Source organism: Macrobrachium rosenbergii, chromosome 44 (genome assembly GCF_040412425.1).
Source record: "Macrobrachium rosenbergii isolate ZJJX-2024 chromosome 44, ASM4041242v1, whole genome shotgun sequence".
Taxonomy (NCBI): Eukaryota; Metazoa; Arthropoda; class Malacostraca; order Decapoda; family Palaemonidae; genus Macrobrachium; species Macrobrachium rosenbergii.
Genome location: NC_089784.1, coordinates 23,530,504 through 23,555,503, shown reverse-complemented (window position 1 = coordinate 23,555,503; position 25,000 = coordinate 23,530,504). Strand labels below are relative to the sequence as shown.

The following is a 25,000-nucleotide window of genomic DNA, read 5'->3' as shown; positions in this document are numbered from 1 at the left end:
AGGGTTGAGAGAGAGAAAGCACTGTGTGAATTCCAACGACTTTCGTTGTGGAATTGCATTTCCAGATTCAGAGCAGACATTGGACTATAGTATTGTATTCTGTAACATTACACATGAGGTATCGATGAATGCACTGAATGCTGGCATTTTGTTGGTAGATTTTAAAGTTGTGTCGTGTTACTGAAACAAAATGGTTTACTGAAATTACCAAAGTTTACATAGATTATTTCATTGTAGTCAGAATTGTTTTCATATTCTTCGCTAAGACATGACGTGAAATCAATTTGGAAGCTTAGACAGAATTCTGTAACCTTGATAACAGGTACGTGCGGTATGCAGTGACAGACTCAGGATTTGATGTGATAAATTGACTTAACAACGGCTGTAGCTTAGAAATGACTATTCCTAGCTACCATCATGGGTATGGGTTTAGAACTCCCCAGTGGTCCAGGTGACACACGATGGCCTTTTAGCCCAAGGTTTGGAGGTCTCCAGACCTTAGATCTGCCAGCATGGTGGTCGAGCGAACAGAAGGGGCCTGCGGGAGCAGCTGGTAGTTATTTCTGTGTACTTTAACTGGAGGGTAATTATTTCGACAGATAGTACCGTTAAAGATATTCTCTCTCTCTCTCTCTCTCTCAGGTTATCAAAAGACTTATAAAGAAAATCTACAAAAATCAACACATTCCATCAAAGAAAATAAGTACGGTGGAATTAGTGAATATATTGATTGATGCAATAGGCAAACGGATGCCTAAAGCATGTAAACTATGTAGAGTGTGGTATAGCATTGTAAATCCACAAAACCTGATTAGGAAATGCTATGCTTGCCACGCACCCGACACACCCCCTTCATGTGCTGAAGTTGAGCAAAATAGAAATAAGGACACAAAAATATTTTGCTCAACATGTCTAGTATGGATAGACAAGGTCATTAAATCAAGACTTAATGTACAGATTGTGGAGGATGAAGAAGATGAAGAGGATGAAGAAGAGGAAGAAGAGGAAAATAGAAAAAGAAGAAAATAAGACTGAAGAGAGGGAAAAGATTAATGAAAACAAAGAACAGGATAATAGTATGGATGCAGAGAAACTCATAGATTCTACATATGAGGCAATACGGCAACATACTTATGAAGAAATAAATTATGACATGATAAATCAAAATAAAATCCCAAAGAGGTTGTACCCGGATCTCCATACTGATGGGAAAGAGCAAGAAAAAAAAAGAAAAGAAAAGACACAGTATGCACCCTTTTGAAAAGAGGGAATTGCAGGTTTGGTGAAAGATGTTATTACAAACATCCCAAGATATGTCACAATTATGAGATATATGGCAAATGTGCATATCTAGATGGCTATGAAGAGGAATGCAGCGATCTACATCCAAAAATATGTAGAAAATGGAAAGAAGGAAATGGATGTAGGTTTAATAAGAAATGTAGGTACATGCATCCTGTAGCCATGAAAAACCAAAATCAAAATCAAATACATATAAAAATCAAGGTAAAAATGAAACAAATAAAGAAAAGAACAAAGATCATGTGATGAAGGCAAAAAACAAGCCAACAACACATTATGAAATGTCAGCACCACGATATGAGCCATCAGCACCTAGATATAGCACAAGGAACAAGCAATGTATCTATGATGCTAAGGGATGGTGCAGATATGGAGATAAGTGCAGGTTTATGCACAAAGTGAATAAATATGAAGCTGGAAGAACAAGTATAATGGAAAAGTTGGATTTTTAATGTACGAATTTCTGGAAATGAAAAAAGATCAACATATCAGAACAGGAAAGAGACATGGGAAAATCCTTATTATTACCCATATTAGATTATGGAGATAATACGCAAACCATCATAGTGATGAACGCAGCAGGGTTTAGTTTCAGTAACTCAAAAGAAAGATAGAGTTCTTAGAAGAACTAACCCAAAATGAAAAAATAGAAATATTGAATATAAGTGAAACCTGGTATTCCCAAGAGACTGGTAATGATGACCAGATAAAGGGTTTCCAAACTTATAGATCAGATAGAAAAAATAGAAATCAAGGGGGAACCGCGATATATGGGAGAGATGCCAATCAAGGAAAAATCTGTGAGAAATATAGTAACACAGAATGTGAATTAATAGCGGTAGAATTTGAATATGAAAAAATTAGTGAACATTGTAATATATAGACCCCTAATACTAAAGAGTTTGACATAATAATTGAAAAATTGATGAAATATGTAGAAATCACAAGGATTGGACTATACTCCTAACCGGAGACTTTAACTTTCCTTTTGTAGAATGGAAAGAACGAATAGGAGACTGTGGTTGTATTTATACATATAAAAAGAGAGCAATAGTAGTGCAGAAGATAAGAGGCAATTTGAAAAGCTATTAGATATGCTACTAGAACATAACATTCAGCAAATAAATCACCTACCAACAAGAAAGGATAATATTTTAGATCTAGTATTTGTGAACGAGGTGAACTATGTTAAAGAAATAATAGTATATAACACGAGTATTTCGGACCATAATGTCATAGAACTAACAGTCCGTTCCAGAACATATGAAAACAGAGAAAAGCAAGAAACGAAAAATGGGAAGGATATGGAAAATACAATTTCTATAGTAAGAATATAAATTGGTCAAAAATAAATGAAGAATTAAACAAAGAATGGGAAAATATATTTGTAAGTCATGATATACAGGTAAATACCGATATATTATATAAAATATTAGAGGAAATAGTGGAAAAATATATACCGAAGAAAAAAGTAATCATCAGTCACGAATTCCAAGAGACAGAAGGATCTTGTTCCAGAAAATTAGAAAGTGGAAAAAAGCTCTTGCAAAAGAAAAGAATGCATGGAAAGTGATGGAACTAAAAGTAAGATAGAAAATGCAGAACAAAAGATTATACAATCAAAAGAAAATGAAAAAGGGAACCTAGAAGAAATGACACTACAAAATATCAAGCAAAACCCTAAAATTTTTTTATTCATATGCAAAAAGATGAATAAAATAAGAGTAGAAATAGGCCCTCTAAGAATTGAAGGGCGATTAACGAATGGAAAAAAGGAAATATGTAACATATTAGCAGAAAGATATAAGAGTGAATTTACACATAGAATTGAAAATGAAGATAATGATACAGAAATAAGAGATGAAAATACTGAATACTTATCAGATATAGATATTACAGAAGCCGATATTGTGCAGGCTATTAATGAAATTAAAAATGGATCAGCAGCAGGACCAGATGGAGTACCTGTCATATTGTTAAAGAAAGTGGTTCATTCAATCGCAAAGCCGCTAGCAATATTATTAAGACAAAGTATAGATACAGGCAAGATTTATGATGAGCATAAATTAGCATATATTACTCCTACTTTCAAAAGTGGTTCAAGACTAGAGGCAAGTAATTATAGGCCTGTGAGTCTGACATCTCATATTATGAAAGTATATGAAAGGGTAATAAAAAAATATAATGAAACATTTAATGAAAAATAGATTGTTCAATATAGGACAACATGGTTTTGTACCCGGAAAAAGTACACAAACCCAACTGTTAGTCCACCATGAAAGCATATATAAAATATGATAAATGAAAAAGATACAGATGTGGTTTACCTAGACTTTGCAAAAGCTTTTGACAAGGTAGATCATAATATATTAGCGAAAAAATTAGAAAACATAACATTGTTGACAAAGTAGGAAGATGGATAAAAGAATTTTTGCAAAACAGAAAACAGATAGTGATTGCAAACGATGAGAAATCGGATGAAGCTACGGTAATATCCGGTGTACCACAGGGTACGGTGTTAGCTGCATTGCTGTTTGTGATTATGATTGCAGACATAGACAGTAATGTTAAGGACTCAGTAGTAAGAAGTTTCGCAGATGACACAAGAATAAGTAGAGAAATTGCTTGTGATGAAGATAGGAACTCGCTACAAAGAGACCTAAATAAAATATATAAATGGGCAGAGATAAATAGGATGGTATTTAACTCTGATAAATTTGAATCAATGAACTATGGTGATAAAGTAGGAATGCTATATGCATATAAAGGACCTAATAATGAGACAATCACAAACAAGGAAGCAGTTAAAGACCTTGGTGTGATGTTGAATAGGAATATGTTATGCAATGATCAAATAGCAATTCTATTGGCAAAATGCAAAGCAAAAATGGGAATGTTGTTCCGGCACTTCAAAACAAGAAAAGCTGAACACATGATTATGCTTTATAAAACGTACGTCACGTAGTCCACTTGAATATTGCAATATAATATGGTACCCACACTACCAAAAGGATATTGCACAAATAGAGAGTGTACAAAGGTCATTTACAGCTAGAATAGAAGAAGTTAAAGACCTTGACTACTGGGAAAGACTACAATTCTTAAATTTATATAGTCTTGAAAGGAGAAGAGAACGCTACATGGTAATTCAAGCATGGAAACAGATAGAAGGAATTACCGAAAATATCATGGAACTAAAATTATCAAAAAGAGCAAGCAGAGGTAGATTAATAGTGCCAAAAACTATACCAGGAAAATTAAGGAAAGCACACAGGACATTAATCCACCACGCACCAGCATCGATAATGCAGCGTCTATTCACTGCGCTACCAGCTCATCTGAGGAACATAACAGGAGTGAGCGTAGATGTGTTTAAGAATAAGCTCGACAAATATCTAAGATGCATCCCAGACCATCCAAGACTGGAAGATGCAAAATATACCGGAAGATGCGTTAGCAACTCTCTGGTAGACATCAAAGGCGCCTCACACTGAGGTGACCTGGGGCAACCCGAACGAATTGTAAGGTCTGTAAGGTAAGGTCTCTCTCTCTCTCTCTCTCTCTCTCTCTCTCTCTCTCTCTCTCTCTCTCTCTCTCTCTCTCTCTCTCTCTCTGGACGGGTCGTGTTCTAGTCTCGAACCAGGTGAGGAGGGACAGTTTGGCTCTTTACCTAAAATCCTTTGTGCCTCTGTTGATCTAGCTGGCTAAATATGTACCTGATTGTTAAGTTTATTGTGGGTCGCAGCCAGGCTGAAGGAGAGAAGAGAGAAGACAGAAAACTGGACCTGAGTGTTCATCGCTCTTCCGGAATGTATACCATCAAACCTGGCGGGTCTCGACGTGTTTAATCCTCACCCCATTCTCTCTCTCTCTCTCTCTCTCTCTCTCTCTCTCTCTCTCTCTCTCTCTCTCTCTCTCTCGCTCGTTGAATTGCTACAAAATTTTCAAAATTTTCCATGTGTACTTTCGCAACATAAGTATAGTTGCATTTTTAGAATTATTTATACCACAGGTTTTGTACTGCCAAACATTTTTCCAATTTTATAAACATATTTTATAATCTTTTTGGAATTCATTGTTAGGTTAAGGTTTTGACATAACGTTATCTTTGAAATTAATGATGTTATTCTTTTTGTGAATTGCAGGTGAGTTACAGTAGTGTGCCGGACGCTGTTCCCCCACCTCCTCCTCCTCCTCCTCCTCCTCCTCCCTCACAGGTAAAGGAAAGACATTTCATTCATATTTTGTCGTAGGTGTCGTGCCGTAGTAAAGAGTAGTCGATGGAAGGTTCATTCCGTTTCATTTCGTTTTTGTGTGTTTTACTTTCTGCATGGACAACTACTGTACTACCAAAGCCAATGGAAAATCAGTAACTGAGTGTTTCGGTACTCTGTGATAATGGGAAATGCTCTGGTCGTAACTTTTTTTTTGTTTTTTTTCCCGCACGAGGGAAATCGAAGAGCTTCATAACAGATGTATGTGTATATGTGTATGTAAATAAAGACAAATTCCACGAAGGAAAGAGAAACACTGGAGTGCTGCGAGGCCTTTCGACTGTCGTCCTTTACTTAGCAGACTGAAGAAATATAAAAGTAAGTTTACAAAGAAAGCTCATATAAATGACATGGGGATTACATAGGAAAAAATATGTACCTAAAATCCAACACAATTGAAGAATTAGTAGAACTGCCAAAACAGGGTTAAATATCTATATATATATATATATATATATATATATATATATATATATATATATATATATATATATATATATATATATATATATATATATATATATGTGTGTGTGTGTGTGTGTGTGTGTGTATAAATATGTATATATATATATATATATATATATATATATATATATATATATATATATATATATATATATATATATATATATATATAGAAATCATCAACACACAATCACGTGTGGAACAGAAATAAATTTCTGACTCACGTCGGGATCGAACCCAGGTCTCTCAGGTGGAAAGCAAGGGCGTTATCCACTGGGCCATACAAGTCTAAAAGAAGTTGGAACCTGAGAGCAACTGCACCCAAGGAATTACCTGGGCAAGCTAACTGCTTGCCTGGGTTCGATCCCGACGTGAGTCAGAAATTTATTTCTGTTCCACACGTGATTGTGTGTTGATGATTTCTATCTTATTCACTCAGAAGGGATAATTCGAATGAAATGTTGTCTATTGGGTCATTGCTGAGTCGGGAAGTTGGGGAAAACTCGCTGGTATGCAAGCAGTTAGCTTGCCCAGGTAATTCCTTGGGTGCAGTTGCTCTCAGGTTCCAACTTCTTTTAGACTTGTATGGCCCAGTGGATAACGCCCTTGCTTTCCACCTGAGAGACCTGGGTTCGATCCCGACGTGAGTCAGAAATTTATATATATATTATATATATATATATATATATATATATATATATATATATATATATATATATATATATATATATATATATATATATAATATTCATTTGTATGAGTACAGACTGAGGAATTTCACATATATATAATGTAAAAGGCATATTTCAATAAATATGGTCTTGAATTTTAAACACTTTATCCTCAGTAAAACTTCAGATCATTGCTGCCAGATTCGATGTTTGTTGTAATGAGATATATTGAGATTTACTTTTATTGCATTAAATTGTTGTGGTAGAGAAGTCGATGATCTGGAAAAGGAGGAATGTTATATTTCTGTACCTTTTGTGATGTTGCGCTGTTCAGAAAGTTTTGAAAATGGGATTTAGCGTTTTTGTGTAGTATATAGAAATTGGTCTCATATATTTGGAGGTTGTGCCTGAATGTGGAAGGTAGTTTTGTATGGGAAATACTCGTTCTTCTCTTTTGTTATTCACCTAGCGTCTCCATGACGTCAGAAATAAAAGCAGACTTTTCCAAGTTATTAAGCAATTAAATCTTTTAACAGTGCAGTATATACTTATATTATTTGTTTCAAATTCGGTGCTTCCCAAATGTTGATAAAAATAGATAGAAAATTTCGTCCGGGTTTCTTGCTAATCTGTGAAAACAATGACTATTATAATTACCGAAACATTTTAAGTACCATACATTCATGAAGTGTACTGATATCTTAGCGGTAAACTACACCTAATTGGAAAGGAAGTTCATCGAAGATTTGTATGTTGTAAAAAAGCCATGTATCTTTTGTACTGTATTTTCAGAAGAAAACTGTAATTCAAAGTATAGTTTTTTTAATTGCGGCTCAACACAACTGGCCATTTTGACCTTGAATTTATCGTGATTTGTTAACATATTGCAAAAAAAAAAAAAAATAATAAGATGTCTGATTTAAAATGGCACTAAAGTGAGTATGAAAATTTACTTGCACACTGATCGATCAAAAGAAAAACAGCTGTGTCAGGTGTCTGCTGAGAATTCAGTAAAAGGCAATATATAACGTGGATTTTCTCGGTGAGAAGAAAATGTATGACTCTTTATGGTATCTTTGGACGTTAAGAGTTTTTTGTATGGCAAAGAATATAAATTTTTGTGTTCGTCTTGCTTTAGCTTGGCCTATCGACCTTTTATTTTTATTTCGGTTTTTTAACGTACTTTCATGAAATGCAGTTGTTCTACATAGCTTCAAAAATAATTTTATATTATCTAGAGAGAAATATCTCTAACACAAGTGCGTAAAAAAAATTGATACATATTGGGTTTTATCAAGTAGGATTTCAGAGTATGTAGAAGAGTGCCTTCGGTTTCCACAGTAGTTATTCTGTATTAACATTGGCATTGTGTACAAACTTGGTTTTTTTTTTTTGCTTACTTTATAATTGTTTGTAGTGTAGTGGATGTTTGCGTAGTCGTTTGTTTAGTATTAATATACTTTTTATATGTGTATTTTTTAAATATTTATTTTTTTTTTATTAACTTACAGACATAAGAAATGGTGACCATTACTGTGATGCATTATCCGTACGTTGAACATATTTGTATGTTAAAAATCTTCTGGGTATGGATTAGTGACAAAAGCCCGGTTGAAAAAAAAGGATATAAATGACCATCAGACATATAAAGTTCTGTTATGGAAAGTATGACATTAGATGAAACCGTGTTGTAACGTAAGTGGACACTCTCTCTCTCTCTCTCTCTCTCTCTCTCTCTCTCTCTCTCTCTCTCTCTCTCTCTCTCTCTCTCTCTCTCTCTCTCTATATATATATATATATATATATATATATATATATAATATACATATATTTATATATATACACATATACATATAAACATATATAAATACGTACTTATATACATACACATATTTACGTATATATTTTATTTATGTATATATTTATACATATATAAATTCAATACTTATATACATTATATATATATATATATATATATATATATATATATATATATATATATATATTTATTTACGTATATATTTATGTATATATTATATATATATATATATATATATATATATATATATATATATATATATATATATATATATATATATAACATTTACTTTGTGAATATGAGTGCGCACGTGTATATGTATTCTTATATATTTTTATTTGTGTAATGGTTGTTTGTGGTTTGCTTATTATCTGTGTATTCATTGTTGACATTGTATACATATTTCTCTTTGTAATGTTGGAGGAAAGTCACTGCCAAGGAGCAGACAAGAAAATCTTTTGATTCTTAGGAACACACGAAGAATTTTAAGTTACGAGTTCTATCATTAGAAAAGAAATATAGGTATAGCATGAGAGAGAAGTGTTCAGATCAGAATGCGTCATGTGCGTTTACGTAATTATTTTATGTTACAGTTTTGATCTTTTTGATTATTATATATATATATATATATATATATATATATATATATATATATATATATATATATATATATATATATATATATATATATATATATATATATATATATATATAATTTATTTTTTTTTTTTTTTTTACGCACAAGAACGTCTCCTGAAAATATAAGGCTGACTTAGGTCAAGAACAAGTTACCAAGACTCGATTTGTATGAAGCAAGTGGCTCTTTATGTTTGTATGTGCTCGAGTGTCATGGCGTTTACTTTGATTTCGTTTCTCCTCCTTAGTTTCGTTTTATTTTCTTATTTTTTCGCCCTACATGCTGCCGACGATGTTGTGGGTTCCACCCAGGTCTTTCTGAAGGTCCTTCTCCACATCCTCTTCTAAAAAGGCTCATTGTAAGTGAAGTCAGAAGTCTTAGCTCTCACCCATAGGACAGCTACCCCCTTCACGCTCCCTTTATGGCATTTTGTCTTCGCTTTACTCCGTTTTCAGCAGTGTATATATATAAATATATATATATGTATATATACATAATGTATACAAATGTATATATATAATTATATATATGTATATATAATGTATATAAATATATATATAATTGTATATATAAATGTATATATATAAATTTATATGCAAATAATTATATATATATATATATATATATATATATATATATATATATATATATATATATATATATATACATACATACTGTATATATATTTCAATACGTCTTAAGACAAAAAGAGAGTCCTTCCCTAGCGCTTTCATGTACTTCACTGCACTCATCACAACGTATGTAACGCAGTTGTGCAGCAACGCTTGGGAAGCATTCCTTGATAAAAAAAAAAGAAGAGAAAATTCTCAGTATTTTTGTGCCTAACCCTTTCGACTGTAGTAATCAATATAGCGTTTCAATCTGTCTGCTTTGATTAAGATGGACGGAATGCAGAGCCATCGATCGGAAGAGAGTGGCAGTGGCCAGTCTCTCATTGTGCCCTTTGCTTGGATGACTTAAAATTTGATTACTTGATTGTTGGTGGTAGTTGAGTTTCCCAGTCCTCGTAGGAGCTTGCAGTGGAGCAGACTGAACACCTAGTGTTCCTGCGTTTAGATTCCCCTCCCCCCCTCCCCTTTTGCTTGGTTGGCACGGTGCCAGCTCCGATTTTAGTTATATTTCGCATCACATTTTTGCCTGCGAATATAAAACCTGTGGATTTACATTTAGTTCTCTGGAGACGATCGAACTCTCTCTCTCTCTCTCTCTCTCTCTCTCTCTCTCTCTCTCTCTCTCTCTCTCTCTCTCTCTCTCTCTCTCTCTCTCTTTGTTTTTATTTATGTAAATCTGAACGTATTTCGCATTATATTTTTGCCTGCGAATATAAAACTTGTGGATTTTCAGTCCTTTAGAGACAGATCAGACTCTCTCTCTCTCTCTCTCTCTCTCTCTCTCTCTCTCTCTCTCTCTCTCTCTCTCTCTCTCTCTCTCTCTCTCTCTCTCTGTGTGTGTGTTTGTGTGTGTCTTTGGCTATGTAAGTCTAGACATATTTCCTATTATATTTTTGCCTGCGAGTACAAAGCTTGTGGATTTTATGACATCTTCCTCTGGAAACGGTCGAAACTCCCCACTTTTTCTCTGGCTGTCTGCCCGTCTGTTTGTCGCTCTCTCTCTCAGTATTGTCCTCACTCTTTCATCTGTTTAAATCTATCTTGTCAATTCTTCTGCGATTACCGTTCGTATGTAAATTTCCAGAAAATTTTTGCCTGCCTTTGTTCCCTCCCTCACCTTGTAAAGTATCAACAGGATGAATCATCTGTATGGTCATGTTTGAGGAACCTTCAGTACGTCCCTGTGTTGCTCTCCCCCTCCCCCAGTCTCTTCCCCCCTCCCCCGTACTATTTTATTCTTAGCATAGGATGCAGTGCTGGTGATGGGTCCCACGGATTATGTACTTGACGACGGATTGAATATCATTTCAAACCTTTGATCATTGATATTTTTGTCATGTTTGCTTGTATCTCTCTCTTTCGTGAATGTTCGCATTTTGTTCATGTTGTGGTGTGTTCTGACTGCCGTTTTCTTTACGACCTCTGTGTTTGTTGTGGTGGTATGGTAGTCTTGTATGTCGATATGGTATGTCCGTATGCTAGTTTTAAGGGTACCTGAGTATTGTCTTGTCTTGATGTGAATGTTCGTATTTTTAGATTTGATGGAAGGGTGATTCCTTCTTATTCTTATTTAGTCATGCTAAAATTAAGTTAATGTTAAGGCTATGTAAATTAAGGACCACACATTTAATCATTGTCTTAGTCATTGGTAAAGACACGCGATCAAAGTATGTGTTTGCACTGGATTGCCAAATTAAATAATTTGCATTCATAAACTAATTTTTTTTATTAAAAATTGAACAAGATGCTAAACAAGATGATGTGCTTGGTATGAGTACAACACAATTACGTAAACATTGCCGTCATTTATGACGGGACAGGCACGAGGGTAATGAACTAATCTATAAAACTGTATTGATTTTATGTGTTTGAATTATAGTTTAAGTTTAGTTTTTAGTAAACAGTGAAATTTTTCAGTTTTTGAGACATATATGAGTCCCAAGAACATTGTGGAATTATAAGTATTCTAAAAATTATGAAAATGGTAAACATTGTTCATATGGATTCATAGATATGTGATTCTGGTGTGATTCTCATGTAAGTGGATGTGTGGAAGTACGGTCTCGTAGTGTGTAAAAAAAAAAAATTTAACGTCCAGTTCAGTGAACCAGTAAATAGTTCTCTTTCTTTTCCCCTTTTTGTTTCCATTCAACCTTTACCTACCGTACCACATGGTTAAAAAAATTCTCTCTCTCTCTCTCTCTCTCTCTCTCTCTCTCTCTCTCTCTCTCTCTCTCTCTCTCTCTAGTAACTGTTTCTTTTTTATTTTTTTTTTATTGAAAATCGAATTTAATAAGGTAATTTTATGTATGTTTGTATGTATATTTCTTGGTGGTAACAACTGAGAAACTTCTTCAAGTTATATACGCATTTTTAACTTTCGTTATGAATTGGAGCCTGGCACCCTAGCTTATTTTGTGTATATACTATAAAACTATTTTCCTATTATCCTTGATTACAGGATTGTCAAATTTATACGAGCAATCACTGCAACAATATCAGAATGCCTCTTACGTTGCATCTTCAAAGAAGTGGATAAATATTTAATCTGTAAATTTTCAAGAAGAGATGTAATAACAACAGCCCGTTCAGATGCAGCGTTGCAAGTGTCCTTGTGCATTTGTTGAAAGCCAAAACCTGAACTTGAGGCTGACAGGATTTTCACATAGGCTTATTACGAGCCTCTCTGTGTTCAGACCATTAGAAAGAGTTGTGGATCATTTGTCGCTGAAGTGAACAGATAGAGGAATGATTATCAAGGGGTTTATCAGAGAGGGGAGACTTAAGGTCTTCACTTGATAAGATTTCTTTGATCTGATTTTAATTTAAAAAGTGGTACGCATTTCGTTGCGAAATTATCAGGATTTGATTGGTCGAGTTGGTAATGAACTTAACCCAGGAATATAAGTAAGTCCCCTTTTGATTATAGTATCTGCCGATATTAAGCCATAACATCATCCAGTAAAAAAAAAAAAGTACAAGTTGACACACTGGGTAAAGCCCCAAGTTTAAAAAATAAAGAATAAATTCAGTTGTGACAGTGAACTTGGAGAGCTTGTTGGTAGGTGCATTAACGTTTCAGTCGGAAATCCTGCTCGTAATAGGATGCAGAAAGCCCCAGTGGGAGAAGGCGAGAAGGCACAGACAAAGGGAGGCCCATTGTTGCAGGCTCTTTTGCTAACACCGTCCTGGTTTGCTTTGTACTTGAATGGCAGAATTTAGAATGGGGGTTAGTGTGGAATGCGTACTACGCACGTAGTTGTCCCGAAAACAAAATGAGATTTTTTTCTTGGTCTTTTTTAATGTGAAATTGACATATTTTTACGTAATTCCTTATACTTTATTCCTGATGAGGCACATTACGGAAACTCTGACCCCATCCTGGATTTTTTTGCATACTACTCGTGTAAATATTTAGGGTTGTTAACGTTAGCCCAGGTTTCATCCATTTCCTCATTATGCATTAAAAACAATACAGTGTTCACTGTTGCATTCATAATCAGTTCTGGGTGAATCCTGTGTGCAACAAAACAGATATAACCTTAGCCAAGTCTCTTTTTACACATTCGCTGTTGGCCATATTCAGCTGGGCAGTTTGGTTAGTTGCAGGTCATGAATTATCCCCGGACCTAGCAACGCGAGTTGTTTTTTTGCAGTATCATTGTGGCATAATGTATCCTCAGGCCTCGTGCCTGCAATTATGTGGTGGCTTTAAAATCACTCATATCTGGTTTCATGTCCTGGTCTTCCACTGGATGGAAATTATTGTTGCAAGTTGTCTTAGAAGAGGCTCATTTGCCATTTGAGGGACATTTTCTCTTGTCCAAGGGACACAGACCTTATTAAGCCACTCCTCCCTACTATCTGTTGTATCTGTACCAGAAATCATTGACACTTCCAGGGAAGCGGTGTCTAAGTTGAATTGTTCATTACCACTTCATTAATAGTCTTCACAGCATAAATTCACCTGATGCATAATGTTGCCGTTGGTAGAGAGAGAGAGAGAGAGAGAGAGAGAGAGAGAGAGAGAGAGAGAGAGAGAGAGAGAGAGGCTCTGTTTAGTGGGCATTTAATCCCCGAAGGGATTCACAACTCTCAATAGGCAGAAAACTTTAATTTTGGAGCCACTTACGAATCAATCAAAGTATTAGTGTGGAAGTTACCGTTGTTAGTTTTTTCTAGTCGATGGCAAAAGGGCACATGTTACATTAACACACACACACACACACACACACACACACACACATTATATATATTATATATATATATATATATATATATATATATATATATATATATATATATATATATTATGTATATGTATATATAATATACAGTATATGAAATCAAATCATATTCTATGGAGACAGGGGGGAAGAGAGAGAGAATACCGTTTTTTGAATATTCTATGAATTTTTCATTCACGTTGGGTGAGGATTACCTCTTACCTCGCCTTCGTTTTTGGGGGTATACATTTTTGCCAGCGGTGAACACTCAGTCTAGCTTTCTGCCTTCTCTCTTTTTCTCCACCCCAGCCATGACCCATAACAGTCTTTTGACATCTAGGTACCTAATTCCTGCTTAGATTAACAGAGGCACACAAGAGATTCAAGGAAAGTACCTATCTGTCCCTCCTCATCCTATTTGAGAGTAGAACGCCGGTCGTCCAGCTAAACGCGCTACCACCCGAGTTACAGGAGAGAGAGAGAGAGAGAGAGAGAGAGAGAGAGAGAGAGAGAGAGAGAGAGAGAGAGAGAGAAAAAATTGGTAGGGGCAATTCTCGTACGTAGGGTAAGGGATATAGCGAATTTGGCCTGAAGTAGGATCCATAGGAAGGAGAGAGAGAGAGAGAGAGAGAGAGAGAGAGAGAGAGAGAGAGAGAGAGAGAGAGAGAGAGAGAATGGGTAAGGGAAATTCTCGTCCAATGGGTGAGGGAAATGCCGAATAAGGCCTAAAGTAGGAGAGAGAGAGAGAGAGAGAGAGAGAGAGAGAGAGAGAGAGAGAGAGAGAGAGAGAGAGAAAGGGGGAGCTAAATGACTGGGATCAGCTGCGACCGGAGGGGAAGTAGGCTTGGGTTTGATTTCGGGGGCGAGACCATTTTTCCGAGTGTCAGGGGCTTAGGTCGATAATGCTACCGTTGTATTGGTAGGTGGCGCTGGGATGGACTAATATTTTGATGGTGATGGGGTTTCTGTTTTCGTGCCTCGAGGGATATAAACTGGATTATTTGATCATGGTGTTTTAACGATGTTATTTTCTTGTGTTGTTTGGTTTTTGCGAAATAATGATTATTTACTCTGGTGTCACTCCATTTACATGGTCGCGAGTGTTGTGTGTGCGCAACTAGAATCGAATCGCCAACTTAAACGTATACCTGCTTCATCTCAGTTAATTTTGTAGTGGAGACTCTTTTGTCTTTTTAATTTTCAAGAAAGCGGAACAAGAAATGCCACCTAAATTGCTATGAACGTGTTTTCCTAATATATATTAAACGATGAGTCTTTGAAAATTCAACAATTCGTCACTTGCACTGCAAGTAAAAGACTATAATGTGGCTTGTCTGAATGCGGACATTATTAATTTTAGTGCTATTGGTGAGTTGTAGTCTCAAAGATTTTGCCAAGTTGTGCTTCATACAAAGTTTTTTGTCTGTGTAAAAAAGCACATTTTTATGCAGGTACTCATTAACAGGAAAAAAACTTGACAACGTTGAGGCACAGCAGGCATAATTTTGTTGAAACTCTCCATGCGAAAGAAGTCCTATGTTTCTGTTGCGGTATTTTGGTACCGAGCTTAGCTTAGGCCCATTTGATCCCAAATAAACTTACTGTTTTGCATTATAGAATTGAGGCGATTTTATCTGGACATAGGTTTGTCTTTTTTGCTCAGTAGGGCTTACGTCTTAATCTGTTGATGGATATATGACAGTAAAGTTTGGGTCACCAGCTAAATCCATTTGGGTCCGGATCTCATGGCTGACTTTTCCAAAGTGTTTCGTTAAATTCATTTTTGGATCCAGGAATATGTATTTCGGAAGTATTCATTGAGTGTAGATCACCACCATTGTGTTAATTTCTTTTTTTTCTTGGTGTACTATCCTAGAAAATTTGAAGGAAATTGGCAAAATTGTGACCATTGCATGGAACCATTTCCTTCCCCTCAACCTAAGATCCAGGTCTGCGATCAACATCGAAAGCTGGTGTATTGAACCTTGCCTCCTAGCTCTTAGTCAAAGTAAATAATACATAAAGAACGCAATATATGCGCTTATAGATGTGGAAGTATCTTGGTCCGAACTTTCGGATATCACTGAAGTCCTTAGGGCCAGGACTTTACGTTTTGATGCTCAATTATATTACCGTTATTTTTGACGCCATGGTGAGCTTTACCCATAATCTAGTATGTTTATGTAGACTTAAGAAGAGAATAAGGTACATGATTGTTAGCTGATTGTTATGGGAAAAGGAAGGACTTAAGGAGGGAGACAAAAGACTGGCCATAAATGTTCATTGTGCCGTCAAAATGTATACCATTAAAATGAAAGGGCCTCGACGAGGTAAACTATACATCATTAGATTGAAACCATTAACAAGACTCTCTCTCTCTCTCTCTCTCTCTCTCTCTCTCTCTCTCTCTCTCTCTCTCTCTCTCTCTCAGATGATCCTCCAAACCTCCGAGGAGGGGATAGAACCGATCTAGAGGTAAATCACTTATCTTTATTCCATAGTGTCCTTTCGGTCGAACACAAAAGTTCTCTCTCTCTCTCTCTCTCTCTCTCTCTCTCTCTCTCTCTCTCTCTCTCTCTCTCTCTCTCTCTCTCTCTCGTTGAGATCTGAAAAGAATTAGAATCCTCTGTATGCCGTTTTTTCGTTGGAGCCTTTCAGGTCCGAGGAAGCTGTTCAGCAGGTCGTAAGCAATCAATGGAATCAATCAATAATGTCCTGCTGGGGTACTGAGTAGCCTAACGGGTCCAGTGCCAGGCCGTAAGGCCAAACACTCGGCGTCCTGCTGGCGAACTGTTGTACGTGAACCGGCCGCCGACCTTCTGCAAACGAAGAACTGAAATGATGTCAACACGACCACGCACGCGGCACGACGCATGCATGCATGCAGGCAGGCAGGCAGGCAGGCAGGCAGGCAGGCACTCGGCCCAGGAGAGACTTGATCATCTGGCAACATGAGAAATGCCCTTTCTGGAGATTCATTTAGTTTGCCCGCAGCCGAAGAGCTGGAAACGTCTCAAAAATTCACTTCAATTCGCCTCCGACATCAAACGAACGGAGAGTAGTGACTCTGTCGAAAAAGTAAGCGTCAGAGCTGGAATGGCTTATCAGTTTTTGCTTTTCTCCTCCGCCACCTCATCAGGTCGCGATGTTGTTGATATCGAATGGTGTTCGGCGCGGAAAATAAAGTTCTATTTATAGGATGGAAGGTTGGGGTCATGCCTTAGCTTAGATCAAGGTCGTCGATGGCTCTGTATTTCGGCTAAGAGAGAGAGAGAGAGAGAGAGAGAGAGAGAGAGAGAAATTCAATTACGTTTTGTTCAAGGGCATTCGAGTTGACGTGTGTGTGTGTGTGTGTGTGTGTGTGTGTTAGAGAGAGAGAGAGGTGGGAAAAGATCATTTAGTTGTTTATCAACGCTCAGATCAGGTCCATACATGACGTCATGTCTAGGCCTCCGACTCTTAGCCTACTTTTGACGTGCAACTCAGTTGTATGGTGCGCGCGCGCGCGCGACCGACCGACCGAGCTAGAGCACAAAAAGTACTGTTTTTGTTGGTTGAAAACAATAGAATTAACGTTGATCAAGAGTTAACCGACGTGTTTGTCGTTGTCCAAGTAGGTCGATGACATGATTTTGTTTATTGTGTGTAGGATCGAAGTGTTAATTGGTTATTGTTAGGTCAGACAATGAACGCCAGTCGTAATCAGTTTGTTTGAAGAGTAAAGTAAGTTTTTTTTTTTTTTTTGGGGGGGGGATTATGCAAGTGCGTTGGTTGCCTTTTCATGAAAAGGGTTTCATCGATCGGAAGGAAACCTAATCATCTCCCGATAAAGGTATATAATTTAACCGGACATGATTACTAATAGTATGATAAAAGCATGAAGGATTATTTCTCATCTTAGGTTTATTTATAGATATATATTTTTTGTCATAGCACAAAAACAAAGCATGATGAAGAAAAGGAAACTCTCCCTTCTAACTCCAAAAGCTCCTTTAGATATAGCTTGTGTTTGTTACAGTAAATAGCTTGGAATTTCTTACACACTCACGTTGTTATTGTTAGTTTGTCATTGTGGGATTGTAGTTTCCCATTAATTTTTGCATTGAAATGCAGCAGTACACATTTCATTAAAATGAAATTTTTGGTAAAGTTATGTTCATTGTATGTTGCACTGATTGCAAGATCAGTCAAATCATAGGTGCTGTTAATAGGAATTAGGAGTGAGCGCGCGCATGCGTACGTGATCCAACCAGCTGGGTGACGGCCAGGCCTTAGAGGTGCATGATTGGAGATCTCATGAATAAAAGGGTGTTAACCTTTCTGTTTTCCTCTCGAATACCTCCACTTTTGAACACCTTTCTGTTTACTGGAAAACCGTGGTGAATAGTCTGCGTGCCAAGTGCTGCTTTTTTGTTAATAGACTGCCGTTTGAGATGTATTTGGTGGTCTGTACAGCGCTATTGTTCTTGTAGAGGTGTTTATGTCAGCATATTTGAATGCTTCTTATTTACAGTCGTTCGTTTGTTTACCTTTTTTCCCCGTTTTGCTCATTACCGATGAACTTAGTTGCTGCAACGGCAGTCTTAGTTTAGGAAGAATGATCTAACTCCACCGACAATTTTGTCTGTCCAAGGAAATCTGCATCGTTTCATTAATCTTTTTTTTTTTAACTAATGCGTTTCTCTTAATACTGTAGTAGCATTCTCTTAATTTCATTAGTTGCCTACAGATCGAATAATTCAGAAAAGACTGCACTTAATTTGCTGTAGTTCTCGGTAGTGCCTCTGTCATTACCGTCTTTATTCTTACTGCATGTTTCCTGCTACGTTTAGCCCTTGACGGTTTACACATTTAGGTCTCATTGAATCACAGTCTGATATCTTGACTTTACCAATATTTTTGGCATACAAATTTTCATGCACATTTTTTTTTTTTTTTTTTTAAGCTCAGGTCCAAATTTGTGGACGTTGCGGCTTATATCGGTATTCACAGCCCTAGATCAGTGCATATGAACAATTGCTAATCAAGCAGTACGTGTTTTCAAGAAGTCAGATGAGTTCCTTTGTCCTCTTGTCGAGTATAGTGCGATGGTCCACCCCACTGGGCTGGAGAACCCTCTTGAAAGTATTTCAGCATCGATTGATAAACGCAGTCGGTCACTAACGTTGCTTGACTTTAAAGTAACTCATTCTCATTTGGTTCTCCGTTATGGTTATAACTAAGATTTGACGTTGTTATTCAGTGCACAGTGAACCTTCATAAATTCCTGAAATGTCACAGACACTACGCATTTCATACCTGGAAACTATGGAACTCCTCGGCGTCTTTTGTATTTCGTCGTGTATTGTAAGTCGTGAATACAGACGCTGACTGTCTTTATATTGTTTTGTCTTGTGACGTCTTGTATCGAGGTACGTACGCATCGGTGAAAAAGGAATGCGGGTGTTTGTGGGGTGGGGGGGGGTGTTAGGTGTAGGATCATTTCTGATTCATCTGTCTCCGAGGGCTCTGCTCTGAATGAGTCAGTTGAAAGGATTCACACCCATACTTCCTGTACAGGACCGACCCCGGTATATTTGATGCGCAGTTCTTCACGTTAATTCCTTGTGAAGCCTGCCCATGGGCCAGGGACCAGGCTTTCTAATTGTAAATGAGGTTTGTCATAAGTTCGAAGAGAATGACACTTGCAACGTGTAGAAGCCATGCATTCAGTAAACTTGCAACGTGTAGAAGCCATGCATTCAGTAAACTTGCAACGTGTAGAAGCCATGCATGGTTTAGAAAATTTTATGGAAGAGGAACAGGGCCGCGAACAATTGTTTCTTTCTGTTTTATATTTCCAAAAGGATGATCAAGGAATGAATAAAGTAGACAAAAACTGACATGCAAATAATAGGCATTGAAAGAATACATGAATCCGAAGGCAATTTCCTGCTCGACAAACCTGTGTGGCACTATAGGTCACAGTTCACCAAAGGGCGACGGATATTTTGCATTTCTGTTTATTGTTCGTGTGTGTGTATGTGCCAGGACAAGGAGGCCAAGAATTTCCATATTGGATATAGACCAACTACAGACTTGAGCCAGTTCGAAGAAAAACCAATCCTCGTGGTATTGGGGCCTTCTCTGATCCAAGCCAATTTCCTCTTGATAACTTTCGCGAAAGAAGAGAATATAACAGACGAAGGAAGGCGATCTCTGCACTTGATGTGGACCATCTGAACTAGTTCGTAGAAATTGGATTCTGAAGTTTCCCCATAACATCTACATAAGCGTCCACGTGTATGTATGTATGTATGTATGTATGTATGTATGTATGTATGTATGTATGTATGTATGTATATATATTATGTGTGTGTATGTACAGTATAATCTTAGAAAACTTTCCCTCATGAAGCTAATAGTTATTTCTCTCTCTCTCTCTCTCTCTCTCTCTCTCTCTCTCTCTCTCTCTCTCTCTCTCTCTCTCTCTCTCTCTCTGTATATATATATACAGTATATATATATATATACAGCATATATATATATATATATATATATATATATATATATATATATATATATATATACCTAAATATATACATATACATATATATATATGTATGTATATATATATATATATATATATATATATATATATATATATATATATATATATGATATATAGATATATAGATATATATATATATATATATATATATATATATATATATATATATATATATATATATATAGATATATAGATATATAGATATATAGATATATAGATATATAGATATATAGATATATAGATATATAGAGAGAGAGAGAGAGAAAAGAGAGAGAGAGAGAGAGAAATATTCTTCGATACATTCGAGAAAATTTTCTGTGTAAAGTTGCAAGTTTACAAGAATAATATAAAGCCTCTGAAAGGTGTGAAAAGGTGTCAGGCATGTTTTCGCAAAGTTGTGTTGCTTACGAACGCTCCCGAGTTTATTGATTGGTTCTATTTACGTGTGACAAAGGTCGCATCTCTTAGTTACGCCGTAATTGCAGCATACCGCGCTGGCCGCGACATCGACACCGGTAGCGAAGTTTTGTTTTGAGAGTTTGTAAAATTAAGAAGAGGAGGAAAAAGGATGATTTTAGTAATTTCTCCTTGATTTTTGGGAATTACCCTTTCTTCTCCTTCACCTTCATCAATGATTAAGCATAGAATTCTGTTTTTCCGTTCTTTTTTTAAATATTCATTTCACCCTTTGAAACGATATACCTAAATCATCTTAGTTCAATGAAGGTTATCTTTTTATTGAAATGAAAGAAAATATTTTCCCCATTGAAAAGGGTTTCATTCAGTTCCATGGAATTGATCCCGTGATAACACAGTTGCTTGACTGAAACCCTAACTGTTTGCAGATTGCTCTGGTGAAATGCAAATTACTCTCTCTCTCTCTCTCTCTCTCTCTCTCTCTCTCTCTCTCTCTCTCTCTCTCTCTCTCCCCTAGACACTTTTATCTTCGGTGTTTGTTTTTGCGCTCCCACACCCACTTTTCTTCTCTCGTATATCTTTGACATGACAGGACAGTTCATTCTGTCTGCTTCTCTCCCCTCCTCCCCAACGTCTCTCTCTCTCTCTCTCTCTCTCTCTCTCTCTCTCTCTCTCTCTCTCTGTCCTCGTTTGGGCTTCAATCGATACCAGGTTGGGACAGTTGAGTTGCCGATTACTGATAGTTAATTGATTTTTGTGAAGCTGTGATTGGGTCCTTTCATTAATGACGTGGCTTATCCTTCTTGAGCTTTGTCTTGACCGGAATGTGATACCCTCGGCTCTTCAAAGAAACTTTTAACTAACAACTTGCAACCTTCGGTAGCGTCGTATGTGTTTGTTTGTTTCTTGTCATTCTTCACTCGTAAATAAAGTTTTAACGTTTACTTAACGAGTTCGAAGTAGCGATATTCTTTTCTATTTTTGTGTGGTATCTGCTTTAATGCGATTTTAAGTCATTTCGATGTAAATTTGTTTTGGGACTCAATTCGTCGAACGTTGAGCAAGCTGACAGAAGCCTTCCTTCTCTGACGTTTCTCACGGAAAACGTTGCCAGGTACCACCAGACTTGAAAAATCCCCCCCGTTAACTAATCGTATTGTTCATTTCTTCGTTCTTATTGTTAACATATTGATGCATTTTTAAAAAACCATATGGCATTTCTGAAATTGCAGATGCAATCTATCATATGCATCTTGGCGGGATGAACTTCTGCAATTATTTTAAACGAAAAACGTGCTTCTGTTATGGATTGGCACTTCCAGCCTTTACATTGACCGGAACTGGTGGTGGGGCAGGTAGGGAGATCGGAAGTGGGGATGGGTACGGGGTTGGGGGTGGGTAGGGGACGCCAGTCTGTGACAGAAGGCATACAGAAAAGAAGAAAGGCAGAACCCTTTTTAGTTGATTCACGGGGTTGGTGTTGATCCATTGGCAGAGAGAAATCGGCGAGGGGAGGCACCAACACACGCACATACAGACATATACAAGTTGTTTATGGGGGGGCGGGGGTTCAGAACGCCACGAGGAGTGATATGCCCCCATAGAAGTTCTCAGTTACTCCACCCTCTCATTTCCCCTTCTCCGTTGCTTGTGGGGTTTTGTTGCCGGGGGACGACAATAATCTCTCTCTCTCTCTCTCTCTCTCTCTCTCTCTCTCTCTCTCTCTCCTTCTTAAGTGGCTATGGAGTTTGTGGCATCTCACTGATGGGGTCATAGGATCAAGTCGGTTAGCAAGCCCCTTCTCCCCCTCTCCAGAAATTTTTGTTATTTTAAGGGATCCCCGTATCGCTTTCTAAATTAGAAATACGTATTTCTTTTTAGTTGTAGCCAGGTTCATTGGATATATAATATCTTTCCCTGACCAGCCTAGAGAGAGAGAGAGAGAGAGAGAGAGAGAGAGAGAGAGAGAGAGAGAGAGAATAGTGGGAAGTTGGGTTTTTCTTAAACCTCCTTTTCCACGTAGTGAGGTAATTCGAGGCTTTGAATCGGTGTGGGCGACGGAAGGAATTCAGAATTTCTTGTAACGCCGGGAAATCCCCCCCCCTCTCCGTCCACCTCCGATGGGTAATTACTGGCACTCCATTTAAAACTTGGGAAAAAACATTTTTCTTTTCTTCCTCCAAATTTGGACTGTTACGGACAAGACAAAAGATTAGGAACGGGAGATAGAATGAAATCAAAGTAATAGATATGGAGGAAAATAAGAAATAGCAATAATAATAAGAATAATAATAATAATACAAAAATGCTTTCACCTGGAATTCTTTCCTTCGTGTGGAATGTAGAAATCCAAGGACATCCCAAGGCCACGGCGGCCTCGTGGGGGTATTTGATTCATTATCACAGGAATGCCATTCTTGCAATGACGCAATGTCCGCCATGAAAGAAGGCGAACCTGCCTAACTGTAGGAGGTCCGATTTTCCAACCAGATTTCATAAAGGGTCGGGATTTGAATCCCTCTTTCAGTGAGAAGATTCGAAGGTCAGTGCCGAGTTTCCCCAAATATGCAAATATCTTTCTCGGTCAAGGGGGTGAGGTTACAGATAGCTTTAATTTCGAAGTATGCAAGTCGCTGGAATTGGTTGGAAAATTACACAGTAGTTAATATTTATTGAAATTTGGTAATTAAAATAAACAGAGGAATCAGGTAATGTAATATTTAGCAGCATGTTAAATCGTATTGTCATTGTTTCTCCGACGAGGTGATTATGTTTTCGCTTCGATTTGTTTGTTTTTTAACATGACTACACGAAAAGTTGTGTTTGGATTTGTTACGGAAACGTCAAGTGATGATGGGTCCTGCGAGTGTCACCAAGTAATTGGATTTTTGGGAGCGGTAGGAATGTCAGTTTTCGGAAGAAAGGACCTTTCTGGTCGGTGGTTGGCGAGAGATGACGAATGCTTCCCGGGTAGACGCGCATTCTTGGGTGATGTGTGCGGTCTCTGGACGCCCTGAAGGAATGCACACTTAAAACTTGTGATTATTAACTTTTGTGCTTATGATAAAATATTGGAAATTTCGACATCGGTGCTAGCAAACAGTCTTAGGAAATTCTACCAATATGATAGTGGACTTGCCCGTCGAGATTCGGCGTGTTTGGTCCGTCCTAGTTGGCCTCCTATCAAGTGGCTCTTCTACTCTATGCCGCCCCGCTACGTCACCAAAAACACCACCGTGTGTTCAGTGGTCATTTAGTATTTGGATGTAACTTACCTTTACTTATATTGTGGCTCATTGTTCGAGTGTTCTTGTTGTTGTTAATTATTGACGAACTTATTTTTCGTTACCCAGTGTTTCACGTGGGCCATTCTGATTCTGTTACGAAGTGTGTTAACTTACTACAGATCTCTGGACAAATCTGAATAAAAATTAACATTTTTCCAAGTTCTCTGTAGTGGGATTTGGTCAATCCTTCTGTATTTTGGGGTCACTGCCAGGGATGTATGTGTGTTCTGTGTCTTGTATTCTCTATTTTATATATTCTCTTTTCCTTGTCCATGAGAATTAATACATCTTGCATTTTTTCAACATGAGGTAAATACTTGAGCAATATAGGAGGCATATGTGTTTCTCATTCGAACGAGAACCTTTGTGTGCGAAGTGATTCTCTCTTCAGGCTCAGGTCAGCGCGATGTCTTGCTAGGTTTTCACCATAAATTGTGGACAGGGTCACCAACAGTGTACATCCTTCAATGTAGAGGAGTGAATATCGAATGTAGACGAAAACTAGAGTATGTGAAAAATAATTCAACAGAATTTTTAAGAGTCCCCGGCAGTTCATTCGATGATCCATGTCGCTTCAGAAGATCTCAGTATTGTACAATTTGGAAAGGCTATGATTGTGTCTGTTCTGAAATTGGGAAGACCCCTTTTTACAAATCTTGGTACGTCTTTCAGCTGGTTGCCTTCTGCTCAGTAGTTAGACTAAATCTGCTCAGTAGTTAG

General features: G+C 37.1%; 1 protein-coding gene across 23 annotated transcripts in view; it reads left to right on the top strand.

Annotated features, from left to right (window-relative positions):
- Ptpmeg2 (Protein tyrosine phosphatase Meg2) overlaps positions 1-25,000 on the top strand; it is a 191,220-nt gene that overhangs the window by 116,230 nt on the left and 49,990 nt on the right. For 10 of the 23 annotated variants that reach the window (XM_067087947.1, XM_067087943.1, XM_067087941.1 and 7 more), the window contains one exon: positions 5,448-5,519. The exons of the other annotated variants lie outside the window; for them this stretch is intronic. In XM_067087947.1, the coding sequence (XP_066944048.1) occupies positions 5,448-5,519 (72 nt within the window). The remainder of the gene's footprint in view (positions 1-5,447; positions 5,520-25,000) is intronic. 23 annotated transcript variants of the gene reach the window in all.